We start from the raw sequence: 25,277 nt of genomic DNA on the forward strand, positions 1-25,277 counted from the left end.
CTGCACTCGCTGCACTCGGGGGGGGGCATTTTCACACCCCTGAGCGCAGCAAGTTGCAGCGCTGTACAGCACCAGTGTAGCCAAGGCCTAAGAGTAGTTTTTTAAATGTTAAATAGTTCTTGGCAGAATATCATCAGTAAATTGTAACTTATTTGCCATATGCTATATTAGTACTCAAGATCATAAAAGGAAATTGGTTTATAAGCAAAACATACTTTACCCTAATTTTGCTTAGCTGAAGTATAGAAATTATAGTGTAGTTAAAACATAAATATTTCAAATTGATCCTTTTAATCAAGGTAATACGTACTCAACGAACCTTCCAGCCATTCAGGAAGGACTAAAGTCTGGGGTTATTTATTGAACAAAACTCCCATTGAATTTACCAATCATTAGTTCTTAGCAATGTTAAAAAATACACATACTAACTAATCTGATCACTACAGCCTGGGAGCTTTCTCCATAATAACCAAATGTAGAATGTGCTTGTAGATACAAAGAACCAAATATTGCCCTTAATTACACAATTGTTTCGACTCCCAGTGATGCATGATTGGACCTACTCTCCAGATATAACAGTTAATATGCCCATCATATTTAGTGGCTGAAGTAAAAGTTATCCAGACAGAAAAAAAAATATTTTTAATTCCCATTCCCATTCTTCAACTGATATTAAACAAACTTACAGGCTTTAGTTCCAAGGCCTGTACATTATTTAGTTGTAAGTTTATTGAGACTGTATAAAATATGAATATGGAATGTTGAAGTGTTTGGTGACTTTTGTTTTGGCCTTTTTTGGAACTAAGATGGTAAAATAAGTACATTGACTAAAATAGTCACATTGTGGAATGCTAATGGGAGACTACAGTAATTAATTTTACACTGAAATAGCAATATGAATGCAATTATTATTCTTCAAAGATGGCCATTGAATGGCGAGCAGACCATCTAGCAGGCCAGGGCATTGGCAAAGAATGAGTCTACATGACAGCTCCATAATCTGCGTAATCAGGGTTTCCACAAAATGTGTTTCTCAACTAAGAAGTATATGGTCGTGGTGAAGTAAGGAAAATGATATGCAATTGACCTGGATATCTTGTTACCTGGACTCGAAGTAAGTTTAGGACCTTGTTAGCATCCTTGAGACTAGATATCTTTACTCACAAAGAAATAGTATCTCAAACCATGAGTAGGCTCACTGAAGTCTTTGGGAATACTTGTAGAGTGGGGCAATACTTAGTGAGAGTAAACAGCAGAATGTGGCTCTAGCTAATTATGAGACTATAGTCCCCTTTTTTCACTTCTGTAAGGAAGTGACTGCACTTCAGCTCCCTGACAAAAGGTTGTTGCAGTCTGAGGATGTTATAGTTTAACTATGTTTTAGCATCTGGAATAAATAGGCCTCTAATCAATGGGCTAGTATTCCCTGCTGACTTCAGTAGTGTTTTTCTAGGATACAGTTTTCTGATGAGGTTGTCTGTGAAATAGTACTTTTTAATGTGTGAATTAAAAAAAGGACCAAGTTACTGGCAGATACTTGTTGAGCAGTGAGTGGAACACTTCTGATGCTAATTAGTTGTGCTGTTGCATCAAAAAGTTTCAAGCAAAACCAGCTGATTCTGAGTCCAGGAGAAGATTTCATATTCAAAGCATCAATGATACACAGGAATAAATTTTACTTTTGAGGCCTGCATACTGAGTGAAACAATGGTGCAGCTCTAGTAAGCTTGACTATTTTTACTTGTTTTCTCTGTAAGCATATATTGCCTCCCCACTCAAATAGAGATGAGCTTATGTGCTCGATAAATGTTTGAGAGGAAACTGATTTTTTTTAAAAGGTAAAGATACAGCTACTTTAATATCAGTTGTGCTACACAAAATGAAGTGAAATTTGTTTTTGTTAGCTATAGATAACCACTTAAAAATGGACCCCAAGCCCAGGGACAGTGAATGCTATTTTTCCTTTTGGATTGTAATAAACACAGCAAGGCTACTGGGTAAAAAACATTATTTGACAGTACTGATGAAGTGGTTACGTTTCAGCCTGGTTGAAAAGTGCTCAGGCTGCTGTATTTGACAGAGGTTGGAACTCACAATTGGAATCTTTAAATTACAGCCTATTGCTAGGCAGAACATGTTTTTTGTAAGAATGGCTATGCTTTGTTAAAACAAACGTTCATCTAGCCCAGTATCCGGTCTTCTGACAGTGGCTAGTTCTAAAGGCTTTGGAGGGAATAGACAAAACAGGGCAATTATCAAGTGATCCATCTCCTGTTGTCCAGTGTGAGGCTCTCCTAGCTGGATGTTTAGGGACAGCTTGAGCATGGGCTCATTTCCCTGACCATCTTGGCTAATAGGGACTGATGACTCTATCCTCCTTGAACTTAATACTTTTTTTAAACCCAGTTTTGGCCTTCTCACCATCCTATGGCAATGAGTTCCACAGGTTGACTGGGCTTTGTGTGAAGTACATTTTTGTTTGTCTTAAACCTGATACCTATTAATTTCATTGGGTGACCCCTGGTTCTTATGGTATGTGAAGGGGTAAGTCACACTTTCCTATTCATTTTCTCACCCTCATTCATGATTTTATAGCCATTTATCATATGGCCCCTTGCTTATACCACAAATACTTATTCAAACTATGTGGCACCTCAGAAAAGCTGTGCTATTCTCTAAGATTTCCTACTGAAAAACATAACTCAAATCCAGCCAACTGGGCTATAAGTAGTTTGACAAATTTAGGATTTTAAACAACTCCATCCACAGGACCCCTTCCCCAAGCTTCTTCCCCACCCCACTTCATGGATGAGGTATGTTATTCTCAGATAAATGAATAATAGGCCTCTATGCTAGAGTGTATTAATTTATATCAGCCTCGAAAAGGGACCAGCAAGACAACTTGTTTGTGTAGGTACAGCTAATTTACTCCCTTTTGCTAGAGATGAGGAGAAACTGTTTCTCTATGAAGCCACTGCCCATAGCCAACTTGTTTGCCTAATTTGATTACCTATTCCTCAAACTTCATTTTCATCCCAAATGCGCTTTAGTGAAGCCTGATTTTCTTCAGTTCCCTGTTCTACTGGGTTAACCAACAGTCCCAGTTTTTAAAAATCAAGTAAGTAACAATACCTCCAAGCTAGTTTCTGCTGTTATGGTGACCTTTTGCTGCAGGATGAAGTTTAGACCTAGAGGCACATTACCCTGCTTGACAAGAGGCATGAGTTATGACAGCTTCTTAGGAATACATGCATTGCCCCCGATGAAGTGATTCATCTAATCTGGACTTCTGCCAGCTGCACTGGCTTTTTTTAAAAAAAAAGTGAACACAGTGTGCTCATACCTGTGCAATCCTGAGGAAATATTCTAGGTATTGATATGTACTTAGGCAAAACAAAACAAAACATGCACACCACCTGTGTTCAAATAGGTTGAATGCTTATGGCTTTGCTGTCTGCACTCTTTTTGAAGACAGAAATTTCTGAGAGTCATGTTCTTAATGAGCTAAACTTAGGGCTTGTACACACCGGTGCTTACTTCCGTATAACGTAAGTCACTCACGGGCATGGAAAAGTGACGTAAGTTACACAGATCTAAGCGCTGGTGTGGAAAGTGCTGTTGGCGGGAGAAGCTGTCCCGCTGACATAGCTACAGCCGCTCAGGGAGGTGGAGTGATGCTGACAGGAGAGCTCTCGTCTATCAGCATAGAGTGTCTGCACTAGCAGTGCTACAGTGGCACAGCTACATTAGTACAGCGGCACAACTGTAGAGATTCTAGTGTAGACTAGCCCTTATATTAACGTATATAGGCAACTTAAGGCCTAACTTACACGCAGGATTCACTCTAAACTGCATTGGTCACTTGGCATAGACACATGATGTCCTCGCACAACAGGTAGAGCAAGTCATATGAAACTTGAGACCTAAACCTGGGCCAGACAGGGTTGGAAGATGTAGGTATTCCATATTTCAAAGAAAACTGTTCAGCCTACGTTATAGGAAACACCCATTTAAACAATTTGGTTTAGACGGTCACACACTTTAGAACCTTTAGTCTTTATCTGATAATTTTGAACATTAGAATCTGATACCTAGAAAACAGTTTTCATTGCTCAGCATTTTTTTATTGACATCACAGAAAATACACACAGTTTGGTCCTATTATATAGCATCTTTGGAAGTTTAAGCAAACACAGTGTCTGACATGACATTACAGCTTAGTGTTCCTTTCAACATACTGAAAATAGGAAGCCTTCAAACCTTAGTAAACAGACTGGTGATGTATTGCTTTGAAATGCTATGGTACAACAGCTAAATATTAAGTGTTTACACATTGCTGTTCAGAATCATAGCTTTGCACAAAAATGAAATTACATAAATTGTTTTAAATACCTGGCATAAAAAAAAGTAACATTTCAATGTTCAGCTCTTTTAAACAAAAAAAAATATAAAAATAATGCAGATTAAGTGCAAATACAAATATACAAATGAGTCTCTACGTGAATACAAAACCTTTAAAAATTAAATACTGACTTCATTCAGTCACTTAAGTGCTAGTTTTTTTTTTTTTTTACCAGGCTTGAACAAAAATAAATTGATTTATGAAACTTGTTTTAAAAAAATACCCAAGATTTATTCATTCTTCATAGGTTTATTCCTTTCGCATCCATTATGGAATCCCTTAGTACCATCAGGACCTTTGGGTAACCGCAACACTCCTACAGGTAACCCATCTGCATTTTGTATTTTCCGGGCAAGCATTGGGCTACTTACTGGACTTTTTGCTTGTGTTACAGTTTGAGCTTGTCTTCTTCTCTGAACCCATGGGCTATTAGAAGGTGTAATACTGCTATCTGAAGAGTAATCTGCACATTTCCTTGAGATTTCTGGGCTAGTGCTAGGGTTAAGTTTGCCATCTTCAGCAAGTGGAGACTTCTTGGACACTTTGCGCAGAGAAGATGGGCTATTCCAGGGACTTGACCTAGGTGAAACATTAGGGCTCAGGTGGTTGTTCTGATAGGTGGTAGGGCTCAACTTGTTAGAAGTATTAGTCTTGCGTCCAGACAGTGGAGATGTAGGATTACTCTCTGGATCAGAAGAGCTGTTTGCTGATGATTCATCCCCAACATACTGAAGTTCCTCAACTCTCTTATTCAGGGATCTAATTTTGTTGAGAGACTTGCTGGGATCTTCATCATGGTTCTTGTCTTTCACAACTTTTTTCTTTGGAGGCTTCATACCTATCAGGATAACTTTCATGCCAATTTCATTATTCTTTTCAATACACATGATTTCATGAGCTTTAATTGCTGCATCTACTTCTTCAAACTCTACTATTGCACATTCCTGTGTTCCAACTTGGGTGTATCGATTACTGAATCTCTTGACATCAGGTGGAAGATCCTTACCAGGTTTGAGAATGCGAACTGATGAGATTACACCAAAAGTAACGAAGGTCTTGAGAAGATGCTCCATCATCTTTTCTTGCATGCATCCATTTTCTTGCTCCTGGCTCAGAACCTGTAGCTCAGAAATCAAGTGGATATCATACACAAGCAGCATCTTGCTAGGCAGGGTCTCACTAGCAAACACTGGAACTGGGGTATTTCTTCTAACCTTTCTGCTATCTTCATTCAGCTCAAGAATGTCAGAATACTTCAAGGCATAGGCTGTGATTCTCCAGTCTCTGGTAAGATGTTTTACCTTTAAGAAAAGGGTTATACTTTAATGCAGCTCATTAAAACCACCGGAATTATAGTTCTACAGCTATTGAAAACCTGAGACAGATACAGGGTTGGATTTCAAATGAAAGATCAACCAAAGACTTCTATAGTATCCCCCAGAACAGAAAGTAGGTTTAAAAATGTTTCCCTACTGTCACTGTGAGCATCAGTAAGATGTTGTTAACCTCCTGTTCCTTTTACATGATTGGAGATCAGAGTCATCACCAACTGCAGACTTACCCAGACTAAACAAGTCATTATTTCTATGGCTATTATATGCCTCTTCAAGAGTTCTTAGAATCTTTCTACTCCCATCTCATCCCAAAGGCATGCTCATGCTGCATATTCAACAATTGCTTTGCCTGGTGCATCAAATTCCAAACAGGTAGCCTCCCCCCCTGTCCCATTACCTTATTTTTGTGCTTAATTTTAGAAAACAATTAAACAGAGTCCCTATCTTCTAATAGTGAAATAGGCACTTCCATAGTGCCTTTCAGAGGATTATAGGCAAAATATCAGGCCTAGGACCCACAAGTCCTGACTCTCAGGGCACTATAGCTATTGGACCAAACTGTACAGCCAAGTTCTTAAATCTGTATAGGTAAAAATCTCTAGTCAGAATGGTGCTGGCTCAAAAAAAAAAAAAAAGTCTACCATGTCATTTTAAAAGTCTCCCCCCTAAAGCTAGGAGTTCCTAAGGGGGGAAAAAATACAGGTTAAGATCTTGCTTGGTAGGAAGGGATGCTTTTTCTAAATTTCATTCTCCCTTAGGCTTGATGGACTTACACAATTTCTTGGGCAAATCAAGAAGTTTTGTCTGATACTATTTATACATTTGTTCTTTTCTTCTAAAACGTTGTGACAGTAGGATGTTAATTGCATCAATCCTTCAGACTGGCCAAAAAAGGCAGTGTGCCATATCTGTTCAATAGCTCATTAAGTTGAATAGAGTAGATTTAAAGGCCCTGCAGAATGAAACCTACCTTTTTAAAAGACGTGAGTAGCTTAACACTGACATAACCCATCTTATTTCTTCTCACATGCTTTAAGAGGAAGGCATCTTTCTCAAGGTTCTCATCTGAGAAATAATATTCAACCTGTATTATAAGCTTCTGGATCAGCTCATTATCTGGGGGTTTCCAGTCCTGGTCGAAGTCCTCACCATCATTCTCCCCGCCACTAGAACAAGACAATGAAGTCATTTTACAAACTGATCTTAGTCTGGTCATTGCTGTCTTACTTTTCATTAGCTTTATCAGTAAAAGCAAGCTAGCAAACTGCAGATGCTTGTTTAGAGAATGCTGTGCTAGAAATATCATAAATCTGATTCACTAAACTAAGCAGTGTTAACCCACCCTTCAACTCCAGTGCTGAGCTTTGTTTGGCAATCTATCTTATCAGATTCCATCATCTCCCCTGTACAAATGTAACATCAAACATGAATTTGAGGAAAGGAATGGGGAGAACAGGCTGTAAAATGAGAAACTAAGAATACTGATTTGAAGCAGATGTAAGTTTCATCACAACAAACAGTTTACTCCTCTGAACAGAAAATGACAACTATGCCTATGGGGACAAACATCTAATTTTCACTTGTGACCTAAGCAACCTAAAACAACCAACTCAGAGTGAAAGGGCACATGCATTAACTCACAGAACCACATGGGCACCAGAGCAAAATCACAGACCCTTTTGTCAAATGATTTGATAAACAATGAGTAGGTTCAGTCAGTTCTCCCCGTGCAGCAGGATGCTTGTTCAGAAAGGGAATCTTTCCAGTCAGCCTAAGGAGCCAAAGTCCTCAGCTCACTGCAAGAGCAGATCTCACAGAACAATGAGTCATGTACTTTAGCAGTTCACAAACACTACACCACAAGTCCAAGTCTTCAGCCAGCTTTTATGGTAACAAAATAAGATGTTAGTGCTATGCAAAGCTTATTTATCTATCATTGCTTCCTTTTTCCATCTGAAGCTGCTAAAAAAATTACTTTAGATTTTTTCTTGTGAGGATAGTTGCATAACAAGCAATGAGTCAGAAAACAGTGTCCTAACAACCTGCAGTGCAAAAATGTAGTTGATGTTAAAGCTAGGATTCCAACAAGCATTTAAACATTGAACAGGACTAAGAGGATTATATTTTACGCATTTTAAATGTTATTTCCATACCAAACGAAGGCACATATGCTAACCATACAACAGAGATAGGCTAGAGCTGACAGTTTTAGATCCATGGTTTTGGGTCAGAATGCATTCTTGTTCGGTGTCCATCTTATTCGCTTTGGATGTGTACAAACAGGTAATAATTTAAAGTGCCTTTTTTTCCCCTCTTGGGAGAGACCTTCCAAAGTCTGACTCTCTTTGCCTAAAGTTCTCTAGTTAACAAGTCATCACCTCTGTTGGACATCTCATCCAAAATAACAGGTTGCAGAGTAGCAGCCGTGTTAGTCTGTATCCGCAAAAAGAACAGGAGTACTTGCGGCAACTTAGAGACTAACAAATTTATTTGAGCATAAGCTTTCGTGGGCTACAGCCCACTCCATCAGATGCATGCAGTGGAAAATACAGTAGGAAGAGAGATATATATATATATATATACACACACAACATGAAACAATGGGTGTTACCATACACACTATAAGGAGAGTGATCAGTTAAGGTGAGCTATTATCAGCAGGAGAGAAAAAGAACTGTTTGTAGTGGTAATGAAAATAGCTCATTTCCAGCAATTGACAAGAAGATGTGAGGAACTGTAGGGGGGGGAAAATAAGCATGGGGAAATAGTTTTACCCATTTTCATTACCACTACAATATAGTGTGTATGGTAACACCCATTGTTTCATGTTCGCTGTGGATATATATCTTCCTACTGTATTTTCCACTGCATGCATCCGATGGAGTGGGCTGTAGCCCACAAAAGCTTATGCTCAAATAAATTTGTTAGTCTCTAAGGTGCCACAAAGTACTCCTGTTCTTTCATCCAAAATAGTAATTCTTCTTCGAGTGCTTGCTCATATCGATTCCAATTAGGTGTGCGCGCGCCGCGTGCACGATTGTCAGAATTTTTACCCTAGCAACACCCGGTGGGTCGGCTGTGGAGCCCCCTGGAGTGGGGCAGTCATGGCGCTGGATAATACCCCAGCCGACCCAGCGCCCCCTCAGTTCCTTCTTACCGCTCGTGACGGTCATTGGAACTGTGGAGCGCGGCATAGCTGTCCTCCACTCTCCCTAGCTTTTACTTCCTGGTTTGGATAATTGTTCTAGTTCTTAATAGTTATATAGTTATACAGTTATATAGTTAGTGCAGTACAGTAGTTTGATAGTTGTAGACTTAGTTTTATAAGTGAAGTTAGCGGGCTGGAAGCGGTCCCCCTCCCTTCCTCCCTGCGTGCCGCCTGGGCTCGTGCCCAAGGCTCCGGGGTTTAAGCCGTGCTCAGCCTTTTTGAAGCCTATGCCAACAGGAGATCCCCACAACTCTTGTTTAAAGTGCCTCGGGGAGTCTCACCAGACCGAAAAGTATAAGATCTATAAGGCTTTCAGGCCTCGAACCAAAAAGGAGCGGGACTTTAGACTCAAGCAGCTCCTTACGGAGGCGGCCCTCAGCCCGGATCCTCCTTCGGCACGCCAAGTTCCGGCACCGAGTGCCTCGGTGTGCGGTGCTCCAGCGGCGACTTTGAGTACTGCACGTCGGATAGAGTCCCACGGCACCGGCCCTCGCCGGCACTGCGTCACCCCAAGCACCTCGGCGCTGTTCCCTGTCCCCAGGACAGAAGAGACCTCGCAAGCCGGAGGGGGCTGCCTCCCAACAACAGGCACCGGCACCCCCTTTGCCAACCTTGGATTCGCATCTGGGACCAGAGCAACTGAGGAGACCGGCGCCGATATCGGCACTGTTGACTCCGGCACCGAGGGAAGGGCCGTTGAGTCCGGCGTGGACTGGCTCCCCAACCCGCACCGTGGTTGAGCCCCGACTTCCATTGACGCTGGAGACATTTGCAACAGCGAGGGACCTCATTGCCCTTACAGAACCGGCAGTGGCTCAGGCTACGGCACCGCATCTCACCCGTGCGGTACAGTCTAAGGGCAAGTTAGCCCTAATACGTCCACCATCTCCGAGCGTGGACTCTCGGCACCGCTCCCGATCTCGGAGCAGGTCCTGGCGCCGCTCGCAGTCCCGGCGCCGTTCTCGATCACAGCACCGGTCGTACTCACGGCCCAGATCTTACTCCCAGTACCGTTCCGCCTCGCGGCACCGCTCTGGACGTTGGTACCGTTCGGACTCCCGACGCCGCTCCCGGCACTGGTCAGAGCGCCAATCCCATTCGAGAAGCCGCTCCCGGCATCGCTCCCACAGGCGGTCTTCATCGCGATCCAGGTCTGGATCTCAGTACCGGCATGACCATCGGCACCATTCTTGATCCCGGTACCGCTCCCCGGCACCGCGCCGAGACCGCTTTCCTGTGACCCGGCACCGCTCGGCACCGTTCCCAGCAGAGTCGACGCAGGAACGCTCCACACTGCCCTGGCCCTTGCGCTCCGCCTCACGCTCTTCTCAGTCGGACGGCGCCTCCCGCTCAGCCTATCCCGCACTGGGCTAAGCAGAGGATAACCTGGGTCACTGGCAGGATGAAGCCCAAGACCCTAGCCAGGAGCCTGCACAGTGGTCCTTCTGGACCCTGTCAGCGTACCACCAAGCTCAAGGGGTTCCACCCGCGGCCTCCCACTCTGCCCATTCAGAGCCCCGAGTACCGGAGGCCACCATCAGTCGTCCCCCCCCCGGGGGGTATGGAGGCACCTGCACCCACCCCAACACAGGCCCCAGACCCCGGTACAGCAGATCCTGGACATCAGGACCCCTTGCAATTGGACCTGCCACAGGATCCATTAGCCCCTGTAGCATCTTCCTCATCTTCTCCAGATGAGGCAGTGGCAGGGACAACGACCTCGGGTCCCCCTCCGATAGACCTACGTGCTCACCAAGACCTTTTACCTAGGGTGGCACATAATACAGACCTCCAAGTGGAGGAGATACTGGAGCTGGAGGACCCGGTGGTGAACATCCTTTCAGCTGACATCCTATCCTGGGTAGCATTGCCCATCATCTGCACCATTCAGGCCAACGCCAAGACAATATGGCAGACCCCTGCCTCTATCCCACCTACAGCTAGAGGGGGGTAGAGAGAAAGTACTTTGTTCCCTCTAAAGAGTATGACTACCTGTATATTCTCCCTCAGCCGTGTTCACTGGTGGTGTCCTCAGTGAAGGCAAGGGAACAGCATGGTCAACAGGCTGCAGCGCCCAAATCTAAAGACGCCAAGCGCTTCAATTTGTTTGGACGCAAAATTTACTCAGCGGGGGGCCTTCAGCTCAGAGCCGCAAACCAACAAGCGCTCTTGACCCGTTATGATTATAGCTCATGGAACTCCATGGGTAAATTTAAGGAGTTGATTCCGCGAGAGTCCAGGGATGAGTTTGGGGCTTTAGTGGAAGAGGGCAAAAAGGTGGCTAGGACCTCCTTACAGGCCTCCCTTGATGTAGCGGACTCCGCGGCTAGGACCCTGGTGTTGGGAATAGCTATGCGACATCTCCTGGCTTCAGGTGTCTGGCTTACCGCCAGAGCTGCAACAGACCCTGCAAGATCTACCATTTGATGGGCAGGGCCTGTTCTTGGATAAAACTGACTAGATTACAGAGCCTAAAAGACTCCAGAACCATCATGTGCTCCCTGGGGATGCATGTCCCAGGTACCCAGTGCAAGCCCTTTAGATCACAGCCTCAAAGGTTCTACCCCCAGCCCCCCATCCAAGGCAGGACTTTTACAGAAGACGTGGACGAGGTGGCAGAAAGAGATCCACCGGCCACCAACCTGGTCAGAACCAAGGCCCTCCTAAACCATCGTCAGGGCCTAGGCAAAATTTTTGACGGTGCGCCCGAGGACGGTGTACTAGTCACCATCCAGGATCCTTTCCCTCCATTTCGAGATAGTCTCTCCCATTTCCACCATGTGTGGTCCCTTATAACTTCAGACCGATGGGTTCTTCGCATGGTGGAAAGGGGATATTCTCTCCAATTTTCTTTTTTCCCCCCCTCCCATCCTCCCTCCCCGTCCCTCTTCAGGGACCCCTCTCACGAGCAACTCCTTATACAGGAGGTCTTTACGCTCCTGTCCATGGGAGCGATCGAGGAGGTTCCATCGGAACAAAGGGGCAGGGGTTTTACTCCCGCTATTACCTAATCCCCAAGGCAAAAAGGGGGACTTCGACCCATATTAGATCTGCGCGGACTCAACAAATTCATGGTAAAGTTGAAGTTCCGCATGGTCTCATTGGTGACCATTATCCCTTCCCTGAATCCTGGAGACTGGTACGCCGCCCTCGACGTGAAGGACGCGTACTTTCACATAGCAATTTACCCTCCACACAGGCGCTTCCTTCACTTTGTGGTAAATCACGAACACTACCAATTTGCTGTCCTGCCCTTCGGGCTGTCTGTGGCTCCGAGAGTGTTCACCAAATGTATGGCTGTCGTGGCAGCCTACCTTCGTTGACAACGGATCCAGGTGTTCCGTATCTAGATGACTGGCTCATTCGGGGCCACACCAGGGACGAAGTGCGATCCCACGTCCGACTCACCCTAGGCATGTTCCACAAGCTGGGCATCTTGCTCAACAGCGAAAAGTCAACTCTGGAACCAACCCAGAGAATAGAGTTTATTGGGGCAGGCTTAGACTCTAGACTTGCCCGCGCTTTCCTGCCAGGCACTCGTTTTCAGGCTATGGTAAACATCATCCACAGCCTCCAAAACTTCCATGATAAAGACGTGCCTCGGCCTTCTGGGGTACATGGCATCATGCACTTACATAACCAGGCATGCCAGACTTCGGCTCCGCCCGCTTCAGGCCTGGGTATCAACGGTATATCGTCCAGGTCGGGACAGCCTGAACATGGTGGTCACGGTTCCGGAATCGGTCTTGACCTCCCTCAGCTGGTGGCTGAACCACACGTCGGTGTGTGAAGGGGTACCATTTCACACCCCACAACCTTCCTTATACCTTGACACAGATGCATCATCTCTGGGCTGGGGCGCCCACCTTGGGGAACACCAGATGCAGGGCCTTTGGACCACATCCAAACTAGCTCTGCACATCAATGTACGAGAACTGATGGTAGTATGCCTAGCGTGTCAGGCGTTTCGCGGTCTCCTACATGGCCGTGTGGCAGTCCTCACAGACAACACCACGGCCATGTTCTACATCAACAAGCAAGGGGGAGCCCGGTCATCCCCCCTATGCCAGGAGGCCATTCGCCTGTGAGAGTTTTGCATAGTCCACTCGATACATCTGATGGCATCGTTTCTCCCAGGGGTCCAGAACACGCTGGCAGACCGCCTCAGCAGGTCATTTCAGACTCACGGGTGGTCGATTCGTCCAGATATCATCCACTCCATCTTCCTGAGGTGGGGGTTTCCCCAGGTCGACCCATTCGCCTCGTGCATCAATCGGAAATGCCAAGTGTTCTGTTCTCTCCACGGACGCTCTCAGGGTTCCCTATCAGATCCTTTCCTACTTCCGTGGAAATACCAGCTGTTCTATGCCTTCCCTCCATTCCCGCTGGTCCACAGGGTCCTGCTCAAGCTGCGCAGGGACAAGGCACGCATGATTCTGGTTGCCCCAGCATGGCCCAGGCAGCACTGGTACACCACACTCCTGAAATTGTCGGTAGAGCCTCCAATCACACTCCCACTGTGGCCAGACCTGATCTCCCAGGACCACGGACGACTGTCACCCTGACCTGCAATCGCTCCACCTTACAGCGTGGATGCTACATGCCTAATTCGGGCGGAGTTACCCTGCTCACAATCCGTGCAGCAGGTTCTGTTAGGGAGTAGGAAACCCTCCACTCAGGCCACCTACTTAGCCAAATGGAAGTGCTTCTCCTGTTGGTGTGAGCAATGCGCCATGCCCCCCTTGCAGGCGTCGATACCACTGATACTGGACTATCTCCTATCCCTAAAGCAGCAGGGCCTGGCTATACCATTTGTCAGGGTGCATCTGGCAGCCATCTCAGCTTTCCATCCAGGAGAACATGCTTCCTCTGTCTTCTCTAACCTGACGGTTGTTAGATTCCTGAAGGGCTTAGATCACCTCTACCCACAACTGCGTCAACCGGTTCTGGCATGGGACCTTAACCTGGTCCTCTACAGGCTCACAGGGCCCCTGTTCGAGCCAATGGCTACCTGCTCACTCCTTTACCTATCTTGGAAGACAGTCTTCCTTGTAGCCATCACTTCAGCGAGGCGCATTTCTGAAATCAGAGCCCTCACGTCAGAGCCTCCGTATACAGTCTTCCATAAAGACAAGGTGCAGCTTCGCCCCCACCCTGCCTTTCTCCCCAAGGTGGTAACAGCTTTTCATGTGAACCAGGATATTTTCCTCCCAGTCTTCCATCCAAAGCCGCATGGTACGCGGCAGGATCAACATATGCACTCTCTGGACGTTCGTAGGGCCCTCGCATTCTATATCGAGCGTACGAAGCCGTTTGGGAAAACGACTCAACTCTTCGTTGCAGTGGCTGACCGAATGAAAGGCCTACTGGTCTCCTCGCAACGCATCTCCTCTTGGATCATATCCTGTATCAGTGCTTGCTACGACTTGGCCGGTGTCACGATGCCACGCCTCACCGCCCACTCCTCAAGGGCTCAAGCCTCGTCGGCTGCTTTCCTGGCATAGGTTCCAATCCATGAGATCTGTAGAGCGGCAGTTTGGTCATCTGTACATACCTTTGCCGCTCACTACGCATTAGTTCAGCAGTCTAGAGACAATGCCGCATTTGGCTCAGTGGTTCTGCACTCCGCAATGTCTCACTCCGACCCCACCTAGGTAAGGCTTGGGAGTCACCTAATTGGAATCGATATGAGCAAACACTCGAAGAAGAAAACGGTTACTAACCTTTGTAACTGTTGTTCTTCGAGATTTGTTGCTCATATCCATTCCAAACCCGCTCTCCTTCCCCTCTGTTGGAGTAGCCGGCAAGAAGGAACTGAGGGGACACTGGGTCGGCTGGGATATATATCTAGCGCCATGAAGGCACCACTCCAGGGGGCTCCACAGCCGACCCACCGGGTGTTGCTAGGGTAAAAATTCTTCGATCGTGCACGCGGCGCGCGCACACCTAATTGGAATGGATATGAGCAACACATCTCGAAGAACAACAGTTACAAAGGTGAGTAACCGTTTTTTCTTAATCCAGGGCACACTTCTCATGGACCTCTGTCCCTCTACCGCTCCCAATGTCTGTAATTTGAAGTACAAATCTGGGCAAATTAAGTTACCACATGTCATTGGGGCAAACAGCTCAACCCAAGAGTACATTCCTAGAAGTTATATCAAGGTTCACAGAAGTTTAATACATAATTATACATGAGATATCCAGGTACAGGTATGTGTCTTATTTATTAAAGGCCTGATTGGCAGTGGGGCCTCATCTGGAATTTACTTGAGTCCACAGCTTCCTGGATACATTTTAGATTTAAATAAAAATGCCTACCCCAAAAGATGTTGGCATCATAAATCACAATGACCATAAAAATAGATGTATTGATAAATTAATTCAGCCACCCAAGTAATTCAAATCAATAGAAAAGGCCCCTAGAACATCCACTCTTTCTTCCCCCCCAAATTTTATTTGGCTTTCCCAACAAGCCCCAAATATGATCATATTCGTGCTATTGTGGACCAATGGAGGGAGCAAGTTCCAGAGTCCTGGGGTTTTCACAGGGGAGCCCTTTGTTGGCTGCTCACTCTTAGGGTAAGAGGGAACGCTGCTTGAGCACCTCTGCTATGGCAGTTTGTCAAGCAGTGATAGGCTGTCTCAGTCAGGCAAGTGCACTATCACTTGCAAATGCAATTTTGAGGCACCACTGTCTGTACCCACCAAGAGAGATTTAATCACGTGAAGATTGCTGTTTTGTATACAAAGGTTCTACTTGGTCAATGGAGTTTGCACACAATAGTTACTTACTGCTCACTCAGTTGTGGACACAAAGTCAAGCCCCTAGAATAATATACTGGAACAATTCTAAAAAAGGTCTCCATATTTTAAGACCCTTTTAGCCAGCTAGGTGATGTTGGAAGTACAATTGAAAAGGGCAGGGGTAAGAGAGAGAGAGAGAGAGAGAATTCTTGTTTGAAAGCTAGGTCTTAAGCAGGTGGCCATGAGGATAATAAAGTTTTATGCCCTTTTAGTAGAGTTACTTTTAGATAGGGGCATCAGAGGGGGATGGAAAGGAAAACTTATTAGCATCCTAGTCCAAAGAATTGACTATTTCTCACTTTATGTCACTAAAGATACAGAGTTATTTTATCTAATTAGAATGTGGATTTTTAACTCTATCCATATCTTCACTTGGCTACCACTATGGAATTATTTTAACCTGAAATTTAAGTACAAAACATACAGCTATCAAGGTTTTTTGAAGTGATTTTATTAGCATGGACATTTGCAACTACTGAGTTAAGATTAATGTGGGAAGAAAATCTGGGAAGAGCCTCATGCTTCAAAGAAAATCTTTTCATTTACAAAGGTCAGTACCACCCCCACAATATCAAAACACTGAATTCATGCTAGCTGGTCCCATTTTACCTTTTCCCTCAAGTATTAGGTATATGCCAGAAGCAGGATACCTCATTTCCAGATGTATTGGTCTGAGCTATACTGCATTGCTAGTTCTACCCACCTCAAACACCATACGCCTTTTCAATTCTATTTGACAAGACTGTTTCACTTGGCACATTAAGTTTATGAGGTTTTTAGAATTTTTAGCTCTAATTTTCTATAAAATACTGAACATTGGCATTTCCACTTACAACCAGCTTCCTGCACTTGCTCTAGCTCTGGTGATCATAACCTGAAGAAATCACCATTTTCATAATACCAAAAAAATTAAATTAATATTAAAAGGTTCAGGAATCAATGTTAGGTCACGAGGATTTTATGTGAGAAACAAGTGTCTTAATAAATGTATAATGTCTACAACTTGCATTGAGTGTTTTTCTTTCTTTGGGTATCTGCTTGGGCAGACTGAAAAACAACTTATTTAGGTTGTGACTCATCTGGAGATTACTCATACAGGAAACCAAATGCATCTGTGCACTGCGGGTAGAATGTGTCCTTTGGATATCAAAACTCCCAAGATTATCAATATATTAAGCTGTTTGGATACATTCTAACCTTTTGACAAACCTCAGTGAAATCTCATTTGAAAGTGACCCTGCATTACAGTAATAAGCCTTGTATGATAATAGCAAAATTAAAAGCACTGAACTGGGGTGCCACTGCCCTAGTCACTGAAGACAATATGAGTTTGGTATCCATTTAAATGGATTCAGGATTGGGCTCCAAGTAGTGGGAGCAGCACTAATTACCGCCTTGCAAGTTGCAAAACTATTTCCTTTCTAAAGCACTATTTTAGACAGTTGTATCATCACAAAACATTCACCTTTCAGACTGAAGATTTCCAGCCTTAGTCTGTGCCCCATTTTTAAATTTGAGCAAAAACAAATAAGCTGTTTTTGCATAAGGGGAGGAAAACATTAGAAAAATATTTGTGTAACCTTTTTAAACTACCCATCAGCCAAAATAGCCAAGGATTGAATACTGCAATTTGCCTGGAACTAGTCTGCAATGATGTGTTCTCTGCCTTGACCCAGAGGAAATTGGTTTTCAGTTGCTAAGTTACAAGAGCCTCAAATTGCAAACTGAAAGTGCTGTGATGATTTGGAGAATCTGTCTATACAATTTATGATTCTGGTTGATATTGTGAAGTTGTTCTTAGGAAAACTGCTGTATCATGCAATGCGTCTGTCTATGGGTACGTCTACGCTACAGGGCCTATGCCAGCATAGCTACCTCCCTGTAGCAAAGCTGACATAACCTTGTAGCATAGACGCAGCCTACACTGATGGAAGGAGTTTTTCTATCAGTGCAGGAACACAACCTTCCCGAACAACGGTAGCTACATCAATGGAAGCATTCTTCCATCAGCACAGCTGCAGCTACACCTGGGGTTAGATTGGCATAGGTTTGTCAGTCAGGGTTTGGAGTTTTCCACCCTCTGATCAGCATAGTTATGTTAACCTAACTTAACTTAAGTGTATCCACCATAGGCCCACAAGACTTGTTGCATGTCCCTCCCAGACAAGATACAATGAGGGTCATTAGAACTCAGTGGAAACACCTGAATGACAATGGGTTGACTGAGAGAAACTATTTCTTCTTACATGTCTGCAGGGTGCTGGCACTTAGAGTATAAAGTTCCCAAACAAGGCAAAAGCCTGGTCTACACTTAATTTAGATTGATGTAGCTACATCACTCGGGGGCTATGAAAAATTCACCCTCCTGTGTACTGTTGTTAAGCTGACCTGTATAGATGCAGCTAAGTCAATGGAAGAATTTGTCCGTCAGCCCAGCTAGTGCTGCTCAGGGAGATGGATTACCTAGATCTACATTGATAGAAAGACAACTTATGTCCATATAGGAAGGCTTTATGCCATAGTCCTACAGTGGGACAGGTACAGTGCTGCAACTTTGCTGCTGTAGCATCCATGGCATAAATGTTTAAAAAGGACTCACAGGAACAAGACTCAGAGCCACACAGGAACCTTTGGGAAGGAGAGGAAGAGATGGGCATATTTTCACGGGTGGCAGTGATTTAGTTGCAGGGCCAAGGTCAGAGAAAGCAAGCTGACCTAAAGATTGCAGCAAAAGTCAAAGTAGGGGCTGCAGCAACTATAGGACACCAGCCCCAGGAAAGCTCCAGAATGGAGAGAAAACTGACACAGGGAAATTAATGTAGGGTTTCTAATTTTTGTACAGATCTATGCATTTCTTCTGCAATTAAAGAGCAATGTTTTTTTTAATCTTGTGCAATCTGTGTTGTGTTACATCTATCATGTGCCCCCTTGAAAAGGTAAACTGCAGACCCAGAACACTCACATGGTTGGAGTTCTCAGAGAGGGTGAACATCTGTATTATACTAAAATTGAGAGTGATATTGCAATTAAAGACTATAGAAATCAGCACAAGGAATGGGCTCAGCCATAGTTTATGGATTTCCTGATTTTTGAGTGCTTAACTATGCTCTCCAATTTCTCTTAGCATATTCGATGGAACTTAATGTCAAACAGCTTTTACACTTGAGTATTCCTTTGAATTTTAAAGGTGTCTTTCTATTCATCCTCGAAATAGAAATGCAATATGAAGTTAAAGAAAGTCAACTTGAAAATAATTTTAACTTAAAAGTAACTAGATTTCAGGTACTAAACCTGTCTATGGTCCTTGGCCAACTTTCGTGATTCTATTTTTTTTTAAAGTGTTTCACGCAAACAGTAAACTGGCTTTCTAAAGTCTATCAAATGAACAAACTAAAAGCATATGGCATAGGGCAGATGGACAATGGCATAGGGATTTAGAGCAGAGAGAAGTTGCCTTTCAGCTATAGTAATTTTGGGTGTTGGCATTAACAAAAGTAGATAAATTCAAAGAGTAATATTTTGGTTTGACTGTTTCTTTAAGCCATTCTGTCCCCCATAATCTATTATTAAATACAGATACTATCAAGTTACCATAATTATAAAGCATTGAGGGGAACTAATGTCAATGCACATATTTAAAATGGTTAATATTTTGCTGCCAGTTAAAAGTGGTCAGAAGCTTTCAATTGTATTACCAAAAAGCACACACAACTTTTAACTGTGTTGATTGCTGAGTTATTAAATTAGTTCTATTTAAATTATGATTTTGTTTATGAGAAAGATATCTATTTAACTTGAGTAGAGAAAGATATCTAAGTGGTAATCCTAGATTACATCATTTTAATGGCTAGAGGCTAATCTCCAGCAAGATTACAAACCAGTGCTCAGAAATAACTAACCAGTAATGTGATTACTGTGTTTCTACTTCTAAAGAAATATCAAGTCTTATAATTCAACATTCCATTTCTGATTAGGCATCACTCCTAGTGCAAAAGTTATCCTTCATCCAAATCCAAAGCTTTCTGCTTTTTGCAGCTTTCCTGGCACCAAACGAGGGATCAGTTATGAGCCTCAATGCCCCTTTTCACTCCATTCCTCTCTCTTTTACCACTGCACAGCACACTTCATTGGGGGGTTGTCAGAAACATACAACTAAGGGTAGCATAAAATCCCTCCTTTACCTGTAAAGGGTTAAGAAGCTCAAATAATCTGGTTGGCACCTGACCAAAAGGACCTATAAGGGGAGAAGATACTATCAAATCTGTGGGGGAAAGTTTTTGGTTTTGTTCTCTTTGTGTGCTCTCTCCAGGTCAGCGAGGAACCAGGGCAGGGAAAATACATCTCCTAAAGCTATACCTGAACTAAGCATCTAAGATTACAAATTGTAAGTAATAGGAAGGAAATGTGTTTGGGTACGTCTACACTTACCTCCGGGTCCGACAACAGGCAATCAATGTTCTGGGATCGATTTATCGCGTCTTGTCTAGACGCGATAAATCGATCCCGGAAGTGCTCGCCGTTGGTACTCCAGCTCAGCAAGAGGAGTACGCGGCATCGACGGGGGAGCCTTCCTGCCGCGTCTGGACCCGCGGTAAGTTCGGACTAAGGTACTTCGAATTCAGCTACGTTATTAACGTAGCTGAATTTGCGTACCTTAGTCCGAAGTGGGGGGGTAGTGTGGACCAGGCCTTAGATTATCTTGTTTTAGCTTGTGAATTTTCCCTAGGCTAAGAGGGAGGTTTATTCCTGTTTTTTTGTGTGTGTAACTTTAAAGTTTTGCCTAGAGGGGAATCCTCTGGTTTGAATCTGATTGCCCTGTAAAATTACCTTCCATCCTGATTTTACAGAGGTGCTTCTTTTACTTTTTCTTTATAATAAAGTTCTGCTTTTAAGAACCTGATTGGTTTTTAGTGTCCTAAAAACCGAAGGGCTGGTCTGTGCCCACCTTGTTAACCTATTTGGTTGGTATATTATTCTCAAGCCTCCCCAGGAAAGGGGGTAAAGGAGCTTTGGGGGATATTTTGGGGAAACAGGAACTCCAAGTGGTCCTTTTCCTAAATCTTTGTCTAACTCACTTGGGGTGGCAGCGATACCGTTTCAAGGACAAGGAAGAATTTGTGCCTTGGGGAAGTTTTTAACCTAAGCTGGTAGAGATAAGCTTAGGGGCTCTTTCATGCAGGTCCCCACATCTGTACCCTAGAGTTCAGAGTGGGGAGGGAACCCTGACAGGGGTCAACAAGAACTAAACTGTGGGCCTTGTCTACTTACAAAAGTTGTACTGCTTTAATGATACTAGTATAGTTAAAGTGGATATGGTTATACCAGTATAAATGCATCCATGCCTGGGGGCTGTAGCAGTATAACTATATTGGTTAAAATATCCCCCACTCCCTCCTTAACCAACGGTTATACTTATAAAAGTGGTTCAGACCAGGTCTTAGTCAGTTTTGAGTTTTAAGTTGTCAGAGCTCTTATGGTGCCCCTCTGGCCAACAGCATTTCCTTGCCTATTTTTGGCAATGTATAGGCCTCCCTGTACATACCAACTTTTCTCCACCGCCATCTCCCCACAGTGTATTTGCCTTTGGCTTTCCACTCACATAGACCCGAAGGTGAACTGAGCTAAGGACTAGTCTGGGTTTCATTGCAATGCAGAGCCCAACAGTTCCATTAAGATTAACAAGATGGATCGCAATGGAACCTGTAACAGGTGTAAGTAATTTTAATACTGCTCACTATTTGTATATTTTTATTAAACAAGTTTAAATGTATTTACATCATTAACAGGTTGGCATTTTAGCTAAATAATTGATCCCATATTCATTCTCTCTCTCTCTCTCTCTCTCTCTCTCTCTCTCTTGTGTGTATATATACATACACACAAGTACATTATAATGACAAATACCAAACTGGAAATGGCAACCTACTAATTTAGGGGAGTTATAGCTGTAACATTTAGCCATCTCTTACACACCAAGCATAGTAGTGGTAGCATGTGAGGGAATAATGACAACATATTTCTTCCACCCATGATTAACTGGATTAGCCTACAACTCGCACAGGCCTCATCTATACTAGGGGAAATGTTTTTACAATGTGGTAGCTAACATATTGTAAAATCCTCGTGCAGCCAGGGCAATTTTGTAGTCTTACAACCAGCTAAATCAAAGTAAACACACATCTTTTTTTACACAGCATAAGACATACCCACAGACCTTGCCCACAACGGCATTGTCTATCCTGAAAAAATGAATAGTGTTATTGTCTACACACAAAAGTTGTATGGGTTTAACCAGACCAGCCCAGTCCCCTTATGTGCACGCAGTTATACTGGTATGGCTTATTCCTGTAAGGGAAGAAGAATAAGGGTATGTCTACACTACGGGATTAATCCGAATTTAGATAATTCGAATTTGGGAAACAGGTTGTATAAATTCGATTGTGCGCGGCCACACTAAGCACATTAATTCGGTTTTTAACCACATTAATTCGGTGGTGTGCGGCCACACTACCCCATTTATTTTAACCACATTAATTCGGTGGTGTGCGGCCACACTAACCCTAATTCGAATTAACAAAATCGATTTTGGCGCTACTCCGTTCGTCGAGGTGGAGTACAGAAATCGATTTAAAGCGCCCTTTAATTCGAACTAAATGGCTCTGTAGTGTGGACGGGTGAAGGGTTAATTCGAATTAACGCTGCTAAATCCGAATTAATCCCGTAGTGTAGACCAGGCCTCAGTTATACTGGTATGAAGCACTTTTATACTAGTATAACTGTTTCTACACTAGGGGTGTAACTATCAGAAAAAAAAACCTCACATCCCTAATGGAAACAGTTATACTAGTTAATCACCACTTAGTCCCAAGTCAGTCATGTTTAAAAATGTATTAGCTAGTCACACCATAGACCTCTCTCCCATCTATAATAAAATCTGCACAGGCAATACTTCCTAAAAGCAGTTTGATTGTCACAATAGTATAGAAAAGTGCATACTACACTCTTTACATTATCAGCAATCCTCAAAAGATCACAATACAGGAAGATGACTGTGCCTACAAGCAGTTCATCTACCTAAGGCTTCATGATTACAGAACAGGAGTTAATGTCAGGACAAGAAACTATTAGCAGACAGAAGCCCTTCTAATTTCCAAAGGAGAGAGTTTTGCTAAGTGAATCCAGCACTCCACCTGGCAGGAATGCCCCAGCTCATTACTACAGCTTTAATCTGAAGTAAAGCCATTGGATTGAGCTGTTTTGAGGCCTTTGATTCATTTATTTCTAGGGTAACCCCTTGTTGAGAGTGGCCAGTGCATCACACTCCAGAAAGAGACTGTGACAAACTAATTGTGCTAATGAACAATTCTGGAAATAGCTTCCAATCTCAGCAGCACACCATGTAGCTCTAGTGTTTTGAGGCAACATTAAGGACTGGATTGGTTCTAATCCTCCTTTCTCCTCCAACCCTGGGTGAACTCTGCCATGTAAACATCACCCACTCAATCAGATTAGCAAAGCCCCCCAGCTCAGAAGGAAATATCTAATCATGATTTATATGAGAGGTTTGCTATGTGAGGACTGCAGAGAGGAAAGGATAGAGTCATGTCCAGGGATATTTCACCCTCTTAGGCCTGGTCTACACTAACCCCCCAAGTCGAAGTAAGGTACCTTATACCTTACGTATAAGGTAATGTATACTTCAGAATATATATGTATATTCTGAAGTATACATACCATACGAAGTAAGGTATGTATACTTCAGAATAACATAGCTGAAGTCGACATACCTTACTTCGAACTTACCGCGGTTCAGACGCGGTCCACACGGGGCAGGCAGGCTCCCCCGTTGACTCCGCAGTACTCCTCTCGTTGAGATGGAGTACCGCAGTCGATGGCGAGCACTTCCTGGTTCGATTTATCGCGTCCAGACCAGACGCGATAAATCGAACCAGGAAGTTCGATTTCCAGCCGCCGAACTAGCGGCTATGTATAGACCAGCCCTTAGTGTCCAATAACCTCCCCAGCAAAGAAATATATTTGCCCTCTCTATTCATGCATTGCAATATATTGGCAAAGGATAATTTGGATCCACAGTTTCCAAACTTGTGCATGATTTCCCCCCACATTCCTTATTTAAGTCACTGAAGAGCCCCACAGCACAGGTTTTACCACCCAGCAGGAGGGAGGGCTGCATTTCTATGATTCTATAAGGGTAGTTAAGCTCCAAGGAAGGTTGTGGAATCCCCATCACTGGAGGTCTTTACAACAGGTTGGACAAACACCTGTCAAAGATGGTCTGGGTTTACTAGCTCCTCCCTCTGCAGGAGGCTGGATTAAGTGACCTCTCCAGGTCCCTCCCAGCCCTACATTGCTCTGATTGACCCAGAGGGCTGAGAAATGCAATCTGGCCACTAACTGCACCTTTAGGGTCTTTTGGCTTTTCCACAGTGGTTTTGCATGGGAATCTCTCCAGCAGGGTTCAGAAGGTGTCATCTCAGTGGGATTTAAAGAGCTGGAAGGAGACCCCAGCACCTCTGCCGGAGGAGTGGGGGTGGGGAGGCGGGAGGTCACCTCCTCCAGCCACTGCCCACGGCTCCTCCCCTACCTCGGGTTTCCAGCGCTAGTAAACCCGACCCGCCAGTCCAGCCCCCTCCCCGTCGAAGTGCCAGATCAGCAGGGGATCCCTCCCTCGCCTCAGCCCCAAGGCAAGCCTCCCGCAGTCGGCGCCCCGCCAGACACGTCTCCAGCAATGCGCGTGTGTCTTGGGGGGCGGAGGCAGCTGCTGCCTGATGCGACGTCCATCCCGAGTTACACCAAGTTTCCTATTGGACCAGCGGCTATTCCCGAGCCCTCATTGCATCAGGCGCTGGCCGCCCCCTTGCAGCACCCCGCAGGCCCATCGCGGGGCGCACACCCCTCTTCTACGGCGCTCACACCCCAAGGGGGAGCAGGACCAGGCACCCCCCACACGGGTTTAACACCCCACGGGGCGGGGCAGCTTCCCAAGCCGCAGGGCCCCGCGGGGCGCAGCGCGGCCGGCAGGAGGGGTCCCTCTAGGCAGACACTAACTGCCCCGGCTTGTCCAGGGCTCCCCAGCACAGCTCCCGAGCCAGAGGCCGGGCTGGGCACCGCTCACGTCCCGGGGCCGCGCAGTACCTAGATTTCCCATATCTGCCGGAGTCATCCTCGCTACAGCTGCCCCCGCCCAGCAGGGTCAGACCCGGGGCTCCGCCGTCGTCCTCCTCCTCCTCCGCCGGTACCGCCACACGGATCCGCACCGGGCCGCTCCCCGGCTCCCCCGCGCCTGCCTCCCCGACCGGGCTCGGGGCGCCGCCGGGCCCGTCCTCCAGAGGCTCCGGGCTCCGCTTGGCGCCGCCGGGCTGCTCCGGATCGGAGCCCTGGGGGCTCCCTGGCGGCAGCTCGGCCATGGGGCTCTGGTGCGAAGGGGGCGCCGGCGGCCGGTGCCAGGGCAGAGCCCGCCAGAGCCGGCGGAGCCTAGCGAGCAGCGATGCCCCCGGGCTGCCTG

The 25,277-nt window shown here is 45.0% G+C and overlaps 1 protein-coding gene across 1 annotated transcript; it reads right to left on the reverse strand.

Annotated features, from left to right (window-relative positions):
* Nucleotides 1-4,102: 4,102 nt before the first annotated feature.
* Nucleotides 4,103-25,277, reverse strand: LARP6 (La ribonucleoprotein domain family member 6). The gene is made up of 3 exons (XM_024198522.2): nucleotides 24,908-25,277; nucleotides 6,707-6,902; nucleotides 4,103-5,703 (listed from the first exon to the last, which is right to left on the reverse strand). The coding sequence occupies exons 1-3, from the start codon at nucleotides 25,177-25,179 to the stop codon at nucleotides 4,633-4,635; spliced, it is 1,539 nt and encodes a 512-aa protein (XP_024054290.1). The 5' UTR covers nucleotides 25,180-25,277; the 3' UTR covers nucleotides 4,103-4,632.

The sequence above is a fragment of the Terrapene carolina genome, unplaced genomic scaffold, assembly GCF_002925995.2.
Source record: "Terrapene carolina triunguis isolate 2854851 unplaced genomic scaffold, T_m_triunguis-2.0 Scaffold67, whole genome shotgun sequence".
Taxonomy (NCBI): Eukaryota; Metazoa; Chordata; order Testudines; family Emydidae; genus Terrapene; species Terrapene triunguis.